This window comes from Scyliorhinus torazame, chromosome 22, assembly GCF_047496885.1.
Source record: "Scyliorhinus torazame isolate Kashiwa2021f chromosome 22, sScyTor2.1, whole genome shotgun sequence".
NCBI classification, from domain to species: Eukaryota; Metazoa; Chordata; class Chondrichthyes; order Carcharhiniformes; family Scyliorhinidae; genus Scyliorhinus; species Scyliorhinus torazame.
Window position 1 is genome coordinate 39845952 of NC_092728.1, and position 18927 is coordinate 39864878.

General features: G+C 55.7%; 1 protein-coding gene across 1 annotated transcript in view; it reads left to right on the forward strand.

Annotated features, from left to right (window-relative positions):
• The window catches only part of LOC140399021 (apical endosomal glycoprotein-like), a 293036-nt gene that overhangs the window by 253695 nt on the left and 20414 nt on the right, over positions 1–18927 (forward strand). The window contains exons 10-11 of the mRNA XM_072488078.1: positions 14594–14725; positions 17673–17800. Coding sequence (XP_072344179.1) covers positions 14594–14725; positions 17673–17800 — 260 coding nt within the window. The remainder of the gene's footprint in view (positions 1–14593; positions 14726–17672; positions 17801–18927) is intronic.

Consider the following 18927-nt stretch of genomic DNA (forward strand, 5'->3'; position numbering starts at 1 on the left):
AGAGCGACGCGGTGCTGTGTCTATTTCAGAGCGACGCGGTGCTGTGTCTATTTCAGAGCGACGCGGTGCGGAGTCTATTTCAGAGCGACGCGGTGCTGTGTCTATTTCAGAGCGACGCGGTGCTGTGTCTATTTCAGAGTGACGCGGTGCTGTGTCTATTTCAGAGCGACGCGGTGCGGTGTCTATTTCAGAGCGACGCGGTGCTGTGTCTATTTCAGAGCGACGCGGTGCTGTGTCTATTTCAGAGCGACGCCGTGCTGTGTCTATTTCAGAGCGACGCGGTGCTGCGTCTATTTCAGAGCGACGCGGAGCTCCGTCTATTTCAGAGCGACGCGGTGCTGTGTCTATTTCAGAGCGACGCGGTGCTGTGTCTATTTCAGAGCGACGCGGTGCTGCGTCTATTTCAGAGCGACGCAGTGCTCCGTCTATTTCAGAGCGACGCGGTGCTCCGTCTATTTCAGAGCGACGCGGTGCTGCGTCTATTTCAGAGCGACGCGGTGCTCCGTCTATTTCAGAGCGACGCGGTGCTCCGTCTATTTCAGAGCGACGCGGTGCGGCGTCTATTTCAGAGCGACGCGGTGCTGTGTCTATTTCAGAGCGACGCGGTGCTGTGTCTATTTCAGAGCGACGCGGTGCGGCGTCTATTTCAGAGCGACGCGGTGCTGTGTCTATTTCAGAGCGACGCGGTGCTCCGTCTATTTCAGAGCGACGCGGTGCGGCGTCTATTTCAGAGCGACGCGGTGCTGTGTCTATTTCAGAGCGACGCGGTGCTGTGTCTATTTCAGAGCGACGCGGTGCGGCGTCTATTTCAGAGCGACGCGGTGCTGTGTCTATTTCAGAGCGACGCGGTGCTCCGTCTATTTCAGAGCGACGCGGTGCGGCGTCTATTTCAGAGCGACGCGGTGCTGTGTCTATTTCAGAGCGACGCGGTGCTGTGTCTATTTCAGAGCGACGCGGTGCTGTGTCTATTTCAGAGCGACGCGGCGCTGTGTCTATTTCAGAGCGACGCGGCGCTGTGTCTATTTCAGAGCGACGCGGTGCTCTGTCTATTTCAGAGCGACGCGGTGCTGTGTCTATTTCAGAGCGACGCGGCGCTGCGTCTATTTCAGAGCGACGCGGTGCTGTGTCTATTTCAGAGCGACGCGGTGCTGTGTCTATTTCAGAGCGACGCGGCGCTGTGTCTATTTCAGAGCGACGCGGTGCTGTGTCTATTTCAGAGCGAGGCAGTGCTGCGTCTATTTCAGCGCGACGCGGTGCTGCGTCTATTTCAGAGCGACGCGGTGCTGTGTCTATTTCAGAGCGACGCGGTGCTGTGTCTATTTCAGCGCGACGCGGTGCTGTGTCTATTACAGCGCGACGCGGTGCTGCGTCTATTTCAGAGCGACGCGGTGCTGTGTCTATTTCAGAGCGACGCGGTGCTGTGTCTATTTCAGCGCGACGCGGTGCTGCGTCTATTTCAGAGCGACGCGGTGCTGTGTCTATTTCAGAGCGACGCGGTGCTGTGTCTATTTCAGAGCGACGCGGTGCGGCGTCTATTTCAGAGCGACGCGGTGCGGCGTCTATTTCAGAGCGACGCGGTGCTCCGTCTATTTCAGAGCGACGCGGCGCTGTGTCTATTTCAGAGCGACGCGGTGCTGTGTCTATTTCAGAGCGACGCGGCGCTGTGTCTATTTCAGAGCGACGCGGTGCGGCGTCTATTTCAGAGCGACGCGGTGCGGCGTCTATTTCAGAGCGACGCGGTGCTCCGTCTATTTCAGAGCGACGCGGTGCTGTGTCTATTTCAGAGCGACGCGGTGCTGTGTCTATTTCAGAGCGACGCGGCGCTGTGTCTATTTCAGAGCGACGCGGTGCTCCGTCTATTTCAGAGCGACGCGGTGCTGTGTCTATTTCAGAGCGACGCGGTGCGGTGTCTATTTCAGAGCGACGCGGTGCTCCGTCTATTTCAGAGCGACGCGGTGCTGCGTCTATTTCAGAGCGACGCGGTGCTGCGTCTATTTCAGAGCGACGCGGTGCTGTGTCTATTTCAGAGCGACGCGGTGCTGTGTCTATTTCAGAGCGACGCGGTGCTGCGTCTATTTCAGAGCGACGCGGTGCTGTGTCTATTTCAGAGCGACGCGGTGCTGTGTCTATTTCAGAGCGACGCGGTGCTCCGTCTATTTCAGAGCGACGCGGTGCTGTGTCTATTTCAGAGCGACGCGGTGCTCCGTCTATTTCAGAGCGACGCGGTGCTGTGTCTATTTCAGAGCGACGCGGTCCTCCGTCTATTTCAGAGCGACGCGGTGCTGTGTCTATTTCAGAGCGACGCGGTGCTGCGTCTATTTCAGAGCGACGCGGTGCTGTGTCTATTTCAGAGCGACGCGGTGCTGCGTCTATTTCAGAGCGACGCGGTGCTGTGTCTATTTCAGAGCGACGCGGTGCTGTGTCTATTTCAGAGCGACGCGGTGCTCCGTCTATTTCAGAGCGACGCGGTGCTGTGTCTATTTCAGAGCGACGCGGTGCTCCGTCTATTTCAGAGCGACGCGGTGCTGTGTCTATTTCAGAGCGACGCGGTGCTGCGTCTATTTCAGAGCGACGCGGTGCTGTGTCTATTTCAGAGCGACGCGGTGCTGCGTCTATTTCAGAGCGACGCGGTGCTGTGTCTATTTCAGAGCGACGCGGTGCTCCGTCTATTTCAGAGCGACGCGGTGCTGTGTCTATTTCAGAGCGACGCGGCGCTGTGTCTATTTCAGAGCGACGCGGTGCTGTGTCTATTTCAGCGCGACGCGGTGCTGCGTCTATTTCAGAGCGACGCGGTGCTGTGTCTATTTCAGAGCGACGCGGTGCTGTGTCTATTTCAGAGCGACGCGGTGCTCCGTCTATTTCAGAGCGACGCGGTGCTGTGTCTATTTCAGAGCGACGCGGTGCTCCGTCTATTTCAGAGCGACGCGGTGCTGTGTCTATTTCAGAGCGACGCGGTCCTCCGTCTATTTCAGAGCGACGCGGTGCTGTGTCTATTTCAGAGCGACGCGGTGCTGCGTCTATTTCAGAGCGACGCGGTGCTGTGTCTATTTCAGAGCGACGCGGTGCTGCGTCTATTTCAGAGCGACGCGGTGCTGTGTCTATTTCAGAGCGACGCGGTGCGGCGTCTATTTCAGAGCGACGCGGTGCTGTGTCTATTTCAGAGCGACGCGGTGCTGTGTCTATTTCAGAGCGACGCGGTGCTCCGTCTATTTCAGAGCGACGCGGTGCTGTGTCTATTTCAGAGCGACGCGGTGCTCCGTCTATTTCAGAGCGACGCGGTGCTGTGTCTATTTCAGAGCGACGCGGTGCTGCGTCTATTTCAGAGCGACGCGGTGCTCCGTCTATTTCAGAGCGACGCGGTGCTGCGTCTATTTCAGAGCGACGCGGTGCTGTGTCTATTTCAGAGCGACGCGGTGCTCCGTCTATTTCAGAGCGACGCGGTGCTGTGTCTATTTCAGAGCGACGCGGTGCTGTGTCTATTTCAGAGCGACGCGGTGCGGTGTCTATTACAGAGCGACGCGGTGCTGTGTCTATTTCAGAGCGACGCGGTGCTCCGTCTATTTCAGAGCGACGCGGTGCTGCGTCTATTTCAGAGCGACGCGGCGCTGTGTCTATTTCAGAGCGACGCGGTGCGGCATCTATTTCAGAGCGACGCGGTGCGGCGTCTATTTCAGAGCGACGTGGTGCGGTGCCTATTTCAGAGCGACGCGGTGCGGCGTCTATTTCAGAGCGACGCGGTGCGGCGTCTATTTCAGAGCGACGCGGTGCTCCGTCTATTTCAGAGCGACGCGGTGCTGCGTCTATTTCAGAGCGACGCGGTGCTGCGTCTATTTCAGAGCGACGCGGTGCGGTGTCTATTTCAGAGCGACGCGGTGCTGTGTCTATTTCAGAGCGACGCGGTGCTGCGTCTATTTCAGAGCGACGCGGTGCTGTGTCTATTTCAGAGCGACGCGGTGCTGTGTCTATTTCAGAGCGACGCGGTGCTGCGTCTATTTCAGAGCTACGCGGTGCTGCGTCTATTTCAGAGCGACGCGGTGCTGCGTCTATTTCAGAGCGACGCGGTGCGGTGTCTATTTCAGAGCGACGCGGCGCTGTGTCTATTTCAGAGCGACGCGGTGCTGCGTCTATTTCAGAGCGACGCGGTGCGGTGTCTATTTCAGAGCGACGCGGCGCTGTGTCTATTTCAGAGCGACGCGGTGCTGTGTCTATTTCAGAGCGACGCGGCGCTGTGTCTATTTCAGAGCGACGCGGTGCTCCGTCTATTTCAGAGCGACGCGGTGCGGTGTCTATTTCAGAGCGACACGGTGCTGTGTCTATTTCAGAGCGACGCGGTGCTGTGTCTATTTCAGAGCGACGCGGCGCTGTGTCTATTTCAGAGCGACGCGGTGCTGTGTCTATTTCAGAGCGACGCGGTGCGGTGTCTATTTCAGAGCGACGCGGTGCTGTGTCTATTTCAGAGCGACGCGGTGCTGCGTCTATTTCAGAGCGACGCGGCGCTGTGTCTATTTCAGAGCGACGCGGTGCTCCGTCTATTTCAGAGCGACGCGGTGCTGTGTCTATTTCAGAGCGACGCGGTGCTGTGTCTATTTCAGAGCGACGCGGTGCTCCGTCTATTTCAGAGCGACGCGGTGCGGTGTCTATTTCAGAGCGACGCGGTGCTGTGTCTATTTCAGAGCGACGCGGTGCTCCGTCTATTTCAGAGCGACGCGGTGCTGTGTCTATTTCAGAGCGACGCGGTGCTCCGTCTATTTCAGAGCGACGCGGTGCGGTGTCTATTTCAGAGCGACGCGGTGCTGTGTCTATTTCAGAGCGACGCGGTGCTGCGTCTATTTCAGAGCGACGCGGCGCTGTGTCTATTTCAGAGCGACGCGGTGCGGCGTCGATTTCAGAGAGACGCGGAGCTCCGTCTATTTCAGAGCGACGCGGTGCTGTGTCTATTTCAGAGCGACGCGGTGCTGGGTCTATTTCAGAGCGACGCGGTGCTCCATCTATTTCAGAGAGACGCGGAGCTCCGTCTATTTCAGAGCGACGCGGTGCTCCGTCTATTTCAGAGCGACGCGGTGCTGTGTCTATTTCAGAGCGACGCGGTGCTGTGTCTATTTCAGAGCGACGCGGTGCTGTGTCTATTTCAGAGCGAAGCGGTGCTCCGTCTATTTCAGGGCGACGCGGTGCTCCGTCTATTTCAGAGCGACGCGGTGCTGTGTCTATTTCAGAGCGACGCGGTGCTGTGTCTATTTCAGAGCGACGCGGTGCTCCGTCTATTTCAGGGCGACGCGGTGCTCCGTCTATTTCAGAGCGACGCGGAGCTCCGTCTATTTCAGAGCGACGCGGTGCTGTGTCTATTTCAGAGCGACGCGGTGCTGTGTCTATTTCAGAGCGACGCGGTGCTGTGTCTATTTCAGAGCGACGCGGTGCTGTGTCTATTTCAGAGCGACGCGGAGCTCCGTCTATTTCAGAGCGACGCGGTGCTGTGTCTATTTCAGAGCGACGCGGTGCTCCGTCTATTTCAGAGCGACGCGGTGCTCCGTCTATTTCAGAGCGACGCGGTGCTGTGTCTATTTCAGAGCGACGCGGCGCTGTGTCTATTTCAGAGCGACGCGGTGCTCCGTCTATTTCAGAGCGACGCGGTGCTGCGTCTATTTCAGAGCGACGCGGTGCTGCGTCTATTTCAGAGCGACGCGGCGCTGTGTCTATTTCAGAGCGACGCGGTGCTGTGTCTATTTCAGAGCGACGCGGTGCTGTGTCTATTTCAGAGCAGCGCGGAGCTCCGTCTATTTCAGAGCGACGCGGTGCAGCGTCTATTTCAGAGCGACGCGGTGCTGTGTCTATTTCAGAGCGACGCGGTGCTGTGTCTATTTCAGAGCGACGCGGTGCTGCGTCTATTTCAGAGCGACGCGGTGCTGTGTCTATTTCAGAGCGACGCGGTGCTGTGTCTATTTCAGAGCGACGCGGTGCTGTGTCTATTTCAGAGCAGCGCGGAGCTCCGTCTATTTCAGAGCGACGCGGTGCTGTGTCTATTTCAGAGCGACGCGGTGCTGTGTCTATTTCAGAGCGACGCGGTGCTCCGTCTATTTCAGAGCGACGCGGTGCTGTGTCTATTTCAGAGCGACGCGGTGCTGTGTCTATTTCAGAGCGACGCGGTGCTCCGTCTATTTCAGAGCGACGCGGTGCTGTGTCTATTTCAGAGCGACGCGGTGCTGTGTCTATTTCAGGGCGACGCGGTGCTCCGTCTATTTCAGAGCGACGCGGCGCTGTGTCTATTTCAGAGCGACGCGGTGCGGCGTCTATTTCAGAGCGACGCGGTGCTGTGTCTATTTCAGAGAGACGCGGAGCTCCGTCTATTTCAGAGCGACGCGGTGCTGTGTCTATTTCAGAGCGACGCGGCGCTGTGTCTATTTCAGAGCGACGCGGTGCTCCGTCTATTTCAGAGCGACGCGGTGCTGTGTCTATTTCAGAGCGACGCAGTGCTGTGTCTATTTCAGAGTGACGCGGTGCTGTGTCTATTTCAGAGCAACGCGGTGCTGTGTCTATTTCAGAGCGACGCGGTGCTGTGTCTATTTCAGAGCGACGCGGTGCTGTGTCTATTTCAGAGCGACGCGGTGCTCCGTCTATTTCAGAGCGACGCGGTGCTGTGTCTATTTCAGAGCGACGCGGTGCTCCGTCTATTTCAGAGCGAGGCGGCGCGGCGTCTATTTCAGAGCGACGCGGTGCTCCGTCTATTTCAGAGCGACGCGGAGCTCCGTCTATTTCAGAGCGACGCGGTGCTGTGTCTATTTCAGAGCGACGCGGCGCTGTGTCTATTTCAGAGCGACGCGGCGCTGTGTTTATTTCAGAGCGACGCGGTGCTCCGTCTATTTCAGAGCGACGCGGCGCTGTGTCTATTTCAGAGCGACGCGGTGCTGTGTCTATTTCAGAGCGACGCGGTGCGGTGTCTATTTCAGAGCGACGCGGTGCTGCGTCTATTTCAGAGCGACGCGGAGCTCCGTCTATTTCAGAGCGACGCGGTGCGGCGTCTATTTCAGAGCGACGCGGAGCTCCGTCTATTTCAGAGCGACGCGGTGCTGTGTCTATTTCAGAGCGACGCGACGCTGTGTCTATTTCAGAGCGACGCGGTGCTCCGTCTATTTCAGAGCGACGCGGTGCTCCGTCTATTTCAGAGCGACGCGGAGCTGTGTCTATTTCAGAGCGACGCGGTGCTGTGTCTATTTCAGAGCGACGCGGCGCTGTGTCTATTTCAGAGCGACGCGGAGCTGTGTTTATTTCAGAGCGACGCGGCGCTGTGTCTATTTCAGAGCGACGCGGTGCTGCGTCTATTTCAGAGCGACGCGGTGCTGTGTCTGTTTCAGAGCGACGCGGTGCTGCGTCTATTTCAGAGCGACGCGGTGCAGTGTGTATTTCAGAGCGACGCGGTGCTGTGTCTATTTCAGAGCGACGCGGTGCTCCGTCTATTTCAGAGCGACGCGGTGCTGTGTCTATTTCAGAGCGACGCGGTGCTCCGTCTATTTCAGAGCGACGCGGTGCTGTGTCTATTTCAGAGCGACGCGGTGCTGTGTCTATTTCAGAGTGACGCGGCGCTGCGTCTATTTCAGAGCGACGCTGTGCTGTGTCTATTTCAGAGCGACGCGGTGCTGTGTCTATTTCAGAGCGACGCGGTGCTCTGTCTATTTCAGAGCGACGCGATGCTGTGTCTATTTCAGAGCGACGCGGTGCAGTGTCTATTTCAGAGCGACGCGGTGCTGTGTCTATTTCAGAGCGACGCGGTGCTCCGTCTATTTCAGAGCGACGCGGTGCTGTGTCTATTTCAGAGCGACGCGGTGCTGTGTCTATTTCAGAGCGACGCGGTGCGGAGTCTATTTCAGAGCGACGCGGTGCTGTGTCTATTTCAGAGCGACGCGGTGCGGAGTCTATTTCAGAGCGACGCGGTGCTGTGTCTATTTCAGAGCGACGCGGTGCTGTGTCTATTTCAGAGCGACGCGGTGCTGTGTCTATTTCAGAGCGACGCGGCGCTGTGTCTATTTCAGAGCGACGCGGAGCTGCGTCTATTTCAGAGCGACGCGGTGCTGCGTCTATTTCAGAGCGACGCGGTGCTGTGTCTATTTCAGAGCGACGCGGTGCTGCGTCTATTTCAGAGCGACGCGGTGCTGTGTCTATTTCAGAGCGACGCGGTGCTGTGTCTATTTCAGAGCGACGCGGTGCTGTGTCTATTTCAGAGCGACGCGGTGCTCCGTCTATTTCAGAGCGACGCGGTGCTGCGTCTATTTCAGAGCGACGCGGTGCTCCGTCTATTTCAGGACGACGCGGTGCGGTGTCTATTTCAGAGCGACGCGGAGCTCCGTCTATTTCAGAGCGACGCGGCGCTCCGTCTATTTCAGAGCGACGCGGAGCTCCGTCTATTTCAGAGCGACGCGGAGCTCCGTCTATTTCAGAGCGACGCGGTGCTGCGTCTATTTCAGAGCGACGCGGTGCTGCGTCTATTTCAGAGCGACGCGGTGCTCCGTCTATTTCAGAGCGACGCGGTGCTCCGTCTATTTCAGAGCGACGCGGTGCTGCGTCTATTTCAGAGCGACGCGGTGCTGTGTCTATTTCAGAGTGACGCGGTGCTGTGTCTATTTCAGAGCGACGCGGTGCGGTGTCTATTTCAGAGCGACGCGGTGCTGTGTCTATTTCAGAGCGACGCGGTGCTGTGTCTATTTCAGAGCGACGCCGTGCTGTGTCTATTTCAGAGCGACGCGGTGCTGCGTCTATTTCAGAGCGACGCGGAGCTCCGTCTATTTCAGAGCGACGCGGTGCTGTGTCTATTTCAGAGCGACGCGGTGCTGTGTCTATTTCAGAGCGACGCGGTGCTGCGTCTATTTCAGAGCGACGCAGTGCTCCGTCTATTTCAGAGCGACGCGGTGCTCCGTCTATTTCAGAGCGACGCGGTGCTGCGTCTATTTCAGAGCGACGCGGTGCTCCGTCTATTTCAGAGCGACGCGGTGCTCCGTCTATTTCAGAGCGACGCGGTGCGGCGTCTATTTCAGAGCGACGCGGTGCTGTGTCTATTTCAGAGCAACGCGGTGCTGTGTCTATTTCAGAGCGACGCGGTGCGGCGTCTATTTCAGAGCGACGCGGTGCTGTGTCTATTTCAGAGCGACGCGGTGCTCCGTCTATTTCAGAGCGACGCGGTGCGGCGTCTATTTCAGAGCGACGCGGTGCTGTGTCTATTTCAGAGCGACGCGGTGCTGTGTCTATTTCAGAGCGACGCGGTGCGGCGTCTATTTCAGAGCGACGCGGTGCTGTGTCTATTTCAGAGCGACGCGGTGCTCCGTCTATTTCAGAGCGACGCGGTGCGGCGTCTATTTCAGAGCGACGCGGTGCTGTGTCTATTTCAGAGCGACGCGGTGCTGTGTCTATTTCAGAGCGACGCGGTGCTGTGTCTATTTCAGAGCGACGCGGTGCTGTGTCTATTTCAGAGCGACGCGGCGCTGTGTCTATTTCAGAGCGACGCGGTGCTCTGTCTATTTCAGAGCGACGCGGTGCTGTGTCTATTTCAGAGCGACGCGGCGCTGCGTCTATTTCAGAGCGACGCGGTGCTGTGTCTATTTCAGAGCGACGCGGTGCTGTGTCTATTTCAGAGCGACGCGGCGCTGTGTCTATTTCAGAGCGACGCGGTGCTGTGTCTATTTCAGAGCGAGGCAGTGCTGTGTCTATTTCAGCGCGACGCGGTGCTGCGTCTATTTCAGAGCGACGCGGTGCTGTGTCTATTTCAGAGCGACGCGGTGCTGTGTCTATTTCAGCGCGACGCGGTGCTGTGTCTATTACAGCGCGACGCGGTGCTGCGTCTATTTCAGAGCGACGCGGTGCTGTGTCTATTTCACAGCGACGCGGTGCTGTGTCTATTTCAGCGCGACGCGGTGCTGCGTCTATTTCAGAGCGACGCGGTGCTGTGTCTATTTCAGAGCGACGCGGTGCTGTGTCTATTTCAGAGCGACGCGGTGCGGCGTCTATTTCAGAGCGACGCGGTGCGGCGTCTATTTCAGAGCGACGCGGTGCTCCGTCTATTTCAGAGCGACGCGGCGCTGTGTCTATTTCAGAGCGACGCGGTGCTGTGTCTATTTCAGAGCGACGCGGCGCTGTGTCTATTTCAGAGCGACGCGGTGCGGCGTCTATTTCAGAGCGACGCGGTGCGGCGTCTATTTCAGAGCGACGCGGTGCTCCGTCTATTTCAGAGCGACGCGGTGCTGTGTCTATTTCAGAGCGACGCGGTGCTGTGTCTATTTCAGAGCGACGCGGCGCTGTGTCTATTTCAGAGCGACGCGGTGCTCCGTCTATTTCAGAGCGACGCGGTGCTGTGTCTATTTCAGAGCGACGCGGTGCGGTGTCTATTTCAGAGCGACGCGGTGCTCCGTCTATTTCAGAGCGACGCGGTGCTGCGTCTATTTCAGAGCGACGCGGTGCTGCGTCTATTTCAGAGCGACGCGGTGCTGTGTCTATTTCAGAGCGACGCGGTGCTGTGTCTATTTCAGAGCGACGCGGTGCTGCGTCTATTTCAGAGCGACGCGGTGCTGTGTCTATTTCAGAGCGACGCGGTGCTGTGTCTATTTCAGAGCGACGCGGTGCTCCGTCTATTTCAGAGCGACGCGGTGCTGTGTCTATTTCAGAGCGACGCGGTGCTCCGTCTATTTCAGAGCGACGCGGTGCTGTGTCTATTTCAGAGCGACGCGGTCCTCCGTCTATTTCAGAGCGACGCGGTGCTGTGTCTATTTCAGAGCGACGCGGTGCTGCGTCTATTTCAGAGCGACGCGGTGCTGTGTCTATTTCAGAGCGACGCGGTGCTGCGTCTATTTCAGAGCGACGCGGTGCTGTGTCTATTTCAGAGCGACGCGGTGCTGTGTCTATTTCAGAGCGACGCGGTGCTCCGTCTATTTCAGAGCGACGCGGTGCTGTGTCTATTTCAGAGCGACGCGGTGCTCCGTCTATTTCAGAGCGACGCGGTGCTGTGTCTATTTCAGAGCGACGCGGTGCTGCGTCTATTTCAGAGCGACGCGGTGCTGTGTCTATTTCAGAGCGACGCGGTGCTCCGTCTATTTCAGAGCGACGCGGTGCTGTGTCTATTTCAGAGCGACGCGGCGCTGTGTCTATTTCAGAGCGACGCGGTGCTGCGTCTATTTCAGAGCGACGCGGTGCTGTGTCTATTTCAGAGCGACGCGGTGCTCCGTCTATTTCAGAGCGACGCGGTGCTGTGTCTATTTCAGAGCGACGCGGCGCTGTGTCTATTTCAGAGCGACGCGGTGCTGTGTCTATTTCAGCGCGACGCGGTGCTGCGTCTATTTCAGAGCGACGCGGTGCTGTGTCTATTTCAGAGCGACGCGGTGCTGTGTCTATTTCAGAGCGACGCGGTGCTCCGTCTATTTCAGAGCGACGCGGTGCTGTGTCTATTTCAGAGCGACGCGGTGCTCCGTCTATTTCAGAGCGACGCGGTGCTGTGTCTATTTCAGAGCGACGCGGTCCTCCGTCTATTTCAGAGCGACGCGGTGCTGTGTCTATTTCAGAGCGACGCGGTGCTGCGTCTATTTCAGAGCGACGCGGTGCTGTGTCTATTTCAGAGCGACGCGGTGCTGCGTCTATTTCAGAGCGACGCGGTGCTGTGTCTATTTCAGAGCGACGCGGTGCGGCGTCTATTTCAGAGCGACGCGGTGCTGTGTCTATTTCAGAGCGACGCGGTGCTGTGTCTATTTCAGAGCGACGCGGTGCTCCGTCTATTTCAGAGCGACGCGGTGCTGTGTCTATTTCAGAGCGACGCGGTGCTCCGTCTATTTCAGAGCGACGCGGTGCTGTGTCTATTTCAGAGCGACGCGGTGCTGCGTCTATTTCAGAGCGACGCGGTGCTCCGTCTATTTCAGAGCGACGCGGTGCTGCGTCTATTTCAGAGCGACGCGGTGCTGTGTCTATTTCAGAGCGACGCGGTGCTCCGTCTATTTCAGAGCGACGCGGTGCTGTGTCTATTTCAGAGCGACGCGGTGCTGTGTCTATTTCAGAGCGACGCGGTGCGGTGTCTATTACAGAGCGACGCGGTGCTGTGTCTATTTCAGAGCGACGCGGTGCTCCGTCTATTTCAGAGCGACGCGGTGCAGTGTCTATTTCAGAGCGACGCGGTGCTGCGTCTATTTCAGAGCGACGCGGAGCACCGTCTATTTCAGAGCGACGCGGTGCTCCGTCTATTTCAGAGCGACGCGGTGCTGTGTTTATTTCAGAGCGACGCGGTGCTGTGTCTATTTCAGAGCGACGCGGTGCGGCGTCTATTTCAGAGCGACGCGGTGCTCCGTCTATTTCAGAGCGACGCGGTGCTGTGTCTATTTCAGAGCGACGCGGTGCTGTGTCTATTTCAGAGCGACGCGGTGCTGCGTCTATTTCAGAGCGACGCGGTGCTGTGTCTATTTCAGAGCGACGCGGCGTCTATTTCAGAGCGACGCGGTGCTGTGTCTATTTCAGAGCGACGCGGCGCTGTGTCTATTTCAGAACGACGCGGTGCTGTGTCTATTTCAGAGCGACGCGGTGCTGTGTCTATTTCAGAGCGACGCGGTGCTGTGTCTATTTCAGAGCGACGCGGTGCTGCGTCTATTTCAGAGCGACGCGGTGCTGCGTCTATTTCAGAGCGCCGCGGTGCTCCGTCTATTTCAGAGCGACGCGGTGCTGTGTCTATTTCAGAGCGATGCGGTGCTGTGTCTATTTCAGAGCGACGCGGTGCTGTGTCTATTTCAGAGCGATGCGGTGCTGTGTCTATTTCAGAGCGACGCGGTGCTGTGTCTATTTCAGAGCGACGCGGTGCTGCGTCTATTTCAGAGCGACGCGGTGCGGCGTCTATTTCAGAGCGACGCGGTGCTGTGTCTATTTCAGAGCGACGCGGTGCTGTGTCTATTTCAGAGCGACGCGGTGCTGTGTCTATTTCAGAGCGACGCGGCGCGGAGTCTATTTCAGAGCGACGCGGTGCTCCGTCTATTTCAGTGCGACGCGGTGCTCCGTCTATTTCAGAGCGACGCGGTGCTGTGTCTATTTCAGAGCGACGCGGTGCTCCGTCTATTTCAGAGCGACGCGGTGCTGTGTCTATTTCAGAGCGACGCGGTGCTCCGTCTATTTCAGAGCGACGCGGTGCTCCGTCTATTTCAGAGCGACGCGGTGCTGCGTCTATTTCAGAGCGACGCGGTGCTCCGTCTATTTCAGTGCGACGCGGTGCTCCGTCTATTTCAGAGCGACGCGGTGCTGTGTCTATTTCAGAGCGACGCGGTGCTGTGTCTATTTCAGAGCGACGCGGTGCTCCGTCTATTTCAGAGCGACGCGGCGCGGTGTCTATTTCAGAGCGACGCGGCGCTGCGTCTATTTCAGAGCGACGCGGTGCGGTGTCTATTTCAGAGCGACGCGGCGCTGCGTCTATTTCAGAGCGACGCGGTGCTCCGTCTATTTCAGAGCGACGCGGTGCGGTGTCTATTTCAGAGCGACGCGGCGCTGCGTCTATTTCAGAGCGACGCGGTGCTGTGTCTATTTCAGAGCGACGCGGTGCGGCGTCTATTTCAGAGCGACGCGGTGCTGCGACTATTTCAGGGCGACGCGGTGCTGTGTCTATTTCAGAGCGACGCGGTGCGGCGTCTATTTCAGAGCGACGCGGTGCTGTGTCTATTTCCGCGCGTGTCTTTGACGCTGTTCTGGTACGCGCCGTCGTGCTTCCCGTGGCGCCCGTGCTGGCCCCTTCTGTGGTGCAGAATATGCGCACTTTTGGTTGGGCCAACACCGGCGTCGCTCGTGCCGGTTTTGACGCCGGTGTCAGAACTTGGCAGCGATAGCGGAGAATCCCGGCCAACATGAGTTCAAATCTCACTCGGCATTTGAGCCCATAATAATAACCTTTATTAGTGTCACAAATAGGCTCACATTAACACTGCAATGCAGTTACTGTGAAAATCCACAAGTCGCCTGTTCGGGTACACAGAGGGAGAATTCAGACTGTCCAATCCACCTAACAGCACGTCTTTTGGGACTTGTGGGAGGAAACCGGAGCACCCGGAGGAAACCCACACAGACAGTGACCCAAGCCGGGAATCGAACTTGGGTCTGTGGTGCTGTGAAGCAACAGTGCTAACCACTGTGCTACCCAAGGCCAACACTGTCACTGGGAGAGTGCTGCACTGTTAGAGGTGCTGTCTTTCAGATTAAATCTTTTTTAAATAATCTTTATTAGTGCCGCAAGTAGGCTTCCATTATCATTGCAATGAAGTTACTGTGAAAATCCACACAGACAGTGACCCAAACTGGGAAACGAACCCAGGTCCCTGGCGCTGTAAGGCAACAGTGCTAACCACTGTGCTCCCGTGCCTCCCATTTCAGATGAGACCAGAACTGTCTATTGGTTCTGAGTTTATCCAATGTTGTCAACCAAGATGCCGAAACAGGTGATCTAGTCGTTATCACAGTGACGTTTGTGGGGAGGCTGGGCATGAGTTGATGCCACTTTTCCGACATTATAATATCGCAAAAGTATTTAATTGGCTGCAAAGAGCTTTGGGATGTTCTATGGATGTGGCAGGTGCTATATAAATGAAAGTCTTCCTTTTTTTCCTAGGTCACTACATGTTTGTGGACCTTAAGGCTCTGAATAAAGGTGACACAGCCTGGCTCCTGAGCGAACATCTGCCTCCGACCAGGGGCTCCTGCCTAACGTTCTGTTACCACCTCAACATCTCCAAACTGCTGAGTGAGTCCCTCCGTGAGCGAATCTCAATCGGAAAACACTAACAACGGACGGAGAGCAAAATCAAATCCAGATGTGCTGGACAAACGCGACAGTTCAGGGAGGAAGGCAGGGTTCATGTCTCAGATCAATGGCAGTTCATCAAAAGCAGATCTGAAACATCAACTCTCCCAGTCTCTCTACACGCACTGACTGGGAGTTTAGTATTAACCTTCAGCCGGGTTACCAACTATGGCTGGCTATATCCCTGGAGGTGTCATCAAGTATGCTTGAGTGGGGTGCTCTTTCCAAGGGCCAGTGCAGACTCGATGGGCTGAATGGCCTCCACTGTAAATTCTATGATTCTGTGACCTCCAACTGCCCGCCCCCTTGCTCCCACACCAGCCAATCAGAAAGCAAATAGAGTCATCATTATTCGATTGGTGGGTTTCTGACTGTCAATCAAGCAGCTTTTTTCCACCTCAGATATTTACAGACCTGCTGAAAGGGGCAACGAAAGGAGTCAACACCGAGTTGTAGAGAAAACCAAACTTATTTTATTGAACACGTTAACTATTATGTACAGCTCCAGTAGTGCCCGACTGGGTCTTCTCTAGTCAGTGCCTGACTGGCTGACTCTATTTATACAAAGGTAAGGGTCCCCCGCCCCCTTACCGGGGGAGCTCCTATTCTAAAAGCTCCACAGGTAGTGAGTGGACCATCCCTACCCCGTGAGACCCGTCTGGGTTACATCAATAACTTTTCATCGGAGCTTTCAAAGACTTATTCTTTGAAGGAAGATTTTTTTTGCAACAACTCAGTTTTTTTTCTCCTGGGGCAGCAATACTCTGAAGATTCATCTTTAATTCTTGGCGATTCTTGAAAGTTGGGTGGATTGGCCGTGCTAAATTGCCCCTTAGTGTCCAAAGAGGTGTAGTTTAGGTGGATTGGCCATGCTAAATTGTCCCTTAGTGTCTAAAGAGGTGTCGGTTAGGTGATTGGCCATGCTAAATTGCCCCTTAGTGTCCAAAGAGCTGTGGGTTAGGTGGATTGGCCATGCTAAATTGCCCCTTAGTGTCCAAAGGTATGTGGGTTAGGTGGATTGGCCATGCTAAATTGCCCCTTAGTGTCCAAAGAGGTGTAGGTTGGGTGGATTGGCCGTGCTAAATTGCCCCTTAGTGTCTAAAGAGGTGTAGGTTAGGTGGATTGACCATGCTAAATTGCCCCTTAGTGTCCAAAGAGCTGTAGGTTAGGTGGATTGGCCATGCTAAATTGCCCCTTAGTGTCGAAAGAGCTGTGGGTTAGGTGATTGGCCGTTCTAAATTGCACCTTAGTGTCCAAAGAGCTGTGGGTTAGGTGATTGGCCATGCTAAATTGCCCCTTAGTGTCTAAAGAGGTGTAGGTTAGGTGGATTGGCCATGCTAAATTGCCCCTTAGTGTCCAAAGAGCTGTAGGTTAGGTGGATTGGCCGTGCTAAATTGCCACTTAGTGTCCAAAGAGCTGTGGGTTAGGTGGATTGGCCGTGCTAAATTGCCCCTTAGTGTCGAAAGAGTGTAGGTTGGGTGGATTGGCCGTGCTAAATTACCCCTTAGCGTCCAAAGAGGTGTAGTTTAGTTGGATTGGCCATGCTAAATTGCCCCTTAGTGTCTAAAGAGTGTAGGTTGGGTGGATTGGCCGTGCTAAATTGCCTTAAATTGACTCTCTTTTGGAGGGTTGAAGCATACTCCATGGGCCGAATGGCCTCCTTCTGCACTGTAGTGATTCAATTGCACCCTGGGTAATCCTGCGGAGCTGACAACTCTACTTTCCAGCTTAGTCCCTGAACGAAGATCATGACCGACTTGCTGCCAGGCTTTCTGCTATGCCGCACACACACAGGGTACAGAGTGTGAGATTCCCCCTCTGCCCACTGACACACACAGGGTACAGAGTGTGAGATTCCCGCTCTGCCCACTGACACACACAGGGTACAGAGTGTGAGATTCCCCCTCTGCCCACTGACACACACAGGGTACAGAGTGTGAGATCCCCCCTCTGCCCACTGACACACACAGGGTACAGAGTGTGAGATCCCCCCTCTGCCCACTGACACACACAGGGTACAGAGTGTGAGATTCCCGCTCTGCCCACTGACACACACAGGGTACAGAGTGTGAGATTCCCGCTCTGCCCGCTGACACACACAGGGTACAGAGTGTGAGATTCCCGCTCTGCCCACTGACACACACAGGGTACAGAGTGTGAGATTCCCCCACTGCCCACTGACACACACAGGGTACAGAGTGTGAGATTCCCCTCTGCCCACTGACACACACAGGGTACAGAGTGTGAGATCCCCCCTCTGCCCAATGACACACACAAGGTACAGAGTGTGAGATCCCCCCTCTGCCCACTGACACACACAGGGTACAGAGTGTGAGATTCCCGCTCTGCCCACTGACACACACAGGGTACAGAGTGTGAGATCCCCCCTCTGCCCACTGACACACACAGGGTACAGAGTGTGAGATCCCCCCTCTGCCCACTGCAGCTCCATCTGCCCAGCTGAAAAAGATCAATTTGAACATTTCCAAAATGTTGAGAGCGCGTGGGAATGTGGAGGCTGAAAGCTAATTAAACCACTCAACCACTCCGAGCTCGCCATCACCTTCAAAATGAAATCCAAAATGAGAATGGACAACAGCACACTGAAGCAAAATACTGCGGATGCTGGAAATGTGAAATTAGAAGAGAAAGTGCTGGATGAGCTGAGCAGGCATGTGGCGGGAGAAACTGGGGAGAATTCTCGGCCTAGACAGCTCAGTGTTCCTCGGCGGCCTGCCATCACCGGCAGCTTTCCCCAGTCTCGCTTTAGCTGATTTAATTGCTGTCGCCCCTTTATCAACCATCAGAAATCTAGTCGGGATTCCAGTCCTGCTCGGTGGGACTCACGCTGACAGAGATTCCTGACCTTTTTGCTTGTTTTTTTTAGTGCACGGAGCCCTGAAGGTTTTTCGCTACCACACTGCACAGGAGCCTGCCATCTGGGAGGCCAAGGATTCGCAGAGTGCGGAATGGCGATCTGCGAATATCACCGTGGAGAGTTCCGTTGCATTCCAAGTGGGTCACAATTTTACCTAGTCCATGACTGAGCCCCTGCATTAATTTGATTCGTTCAAAGCCACGAATTGTGCCTGGCAACAGGGTTACACAGAGTCATAAAAAAACAAAGATAGTACCAAATTGACAGAAAATCACACATCTCCCCACAGCGGTGCCCAATCCATCCACAGTTTCTTACCTGTAACAGTAACTACACCTTGAAGACTTTGAGAGTCTGTTTAATTCAGGGTGATTCTGGGTACTCTCGGCCTTGTCTTACTGAGGGTGATTCTGGGTGCTGTCGACCTTGTCTTACTGATCGTGATTCTGGGTACTCTCGGACTTATCTTACTGGGAGTGATTTTGGGTGCTGTGGGCCTTGTTTTACTGAGTGTGTTTCAGGGTGCTGTCGGCCTTGTCTTAATAAGGGTGATTCTAGGTGCAGTCGGCCTGTTTTATTGAGGGTGATTCTGGGTACTCTCGGCCTTGTCTTACTGAGGGTGATTCTGGGTGCAGTCGGCCTTGTCTTACTGAGGGTGATTCTGGCTGCTGTCGGCCTGTTTTACTGAGGGTGGTTCTGGGTACTCTCGGCCTTGTCTTACTGAGGGTGATTCTGGGTGCTGTCGGCCTTGTCTTACTGAGGGTGATTCTGGGTGCTGTCGGTCTTGTCTTACTGAGGGTGATTCTGGGTGTTGTCGGCCGTATCTTACTGAGGGTGATTATGGGTGCTGTCGGCCTGTTTTACTGAGGGTGATTCTGGGTGCTGTCGGCCGTGTCTTACTGAGGGTGATTCTAGGTGCTGTCTGCCGTATCTTACTGTGGGTGATTATGGGTGCAGTCGGCCTTGTTTTACTGAGGGTGATTCTGGGTGCAGTCGGCCTTGTTTTACTGAGGGTGATTCTGGGTGCTGCCGGCCTTCTCTTACTGAGTATTTCAGGGAGCTGTCGGCCTTCTCTTACAGAGGGTCGTTCTGGGTTCTCTCGGACTTGTCTTACTGAGTGTGATTGTGGGTGCTGTCGGCCTTGTCTTACTGAGGGTGTTCCTGGGTACTGTCAGCCTTGACTTACTGAGGGTGTTTCTGGGAGCTGTCGGCCTGTTTTACTGAGGGTGTTTCTGGGTACTGTCGGCCTTGACTTACTGAGGGT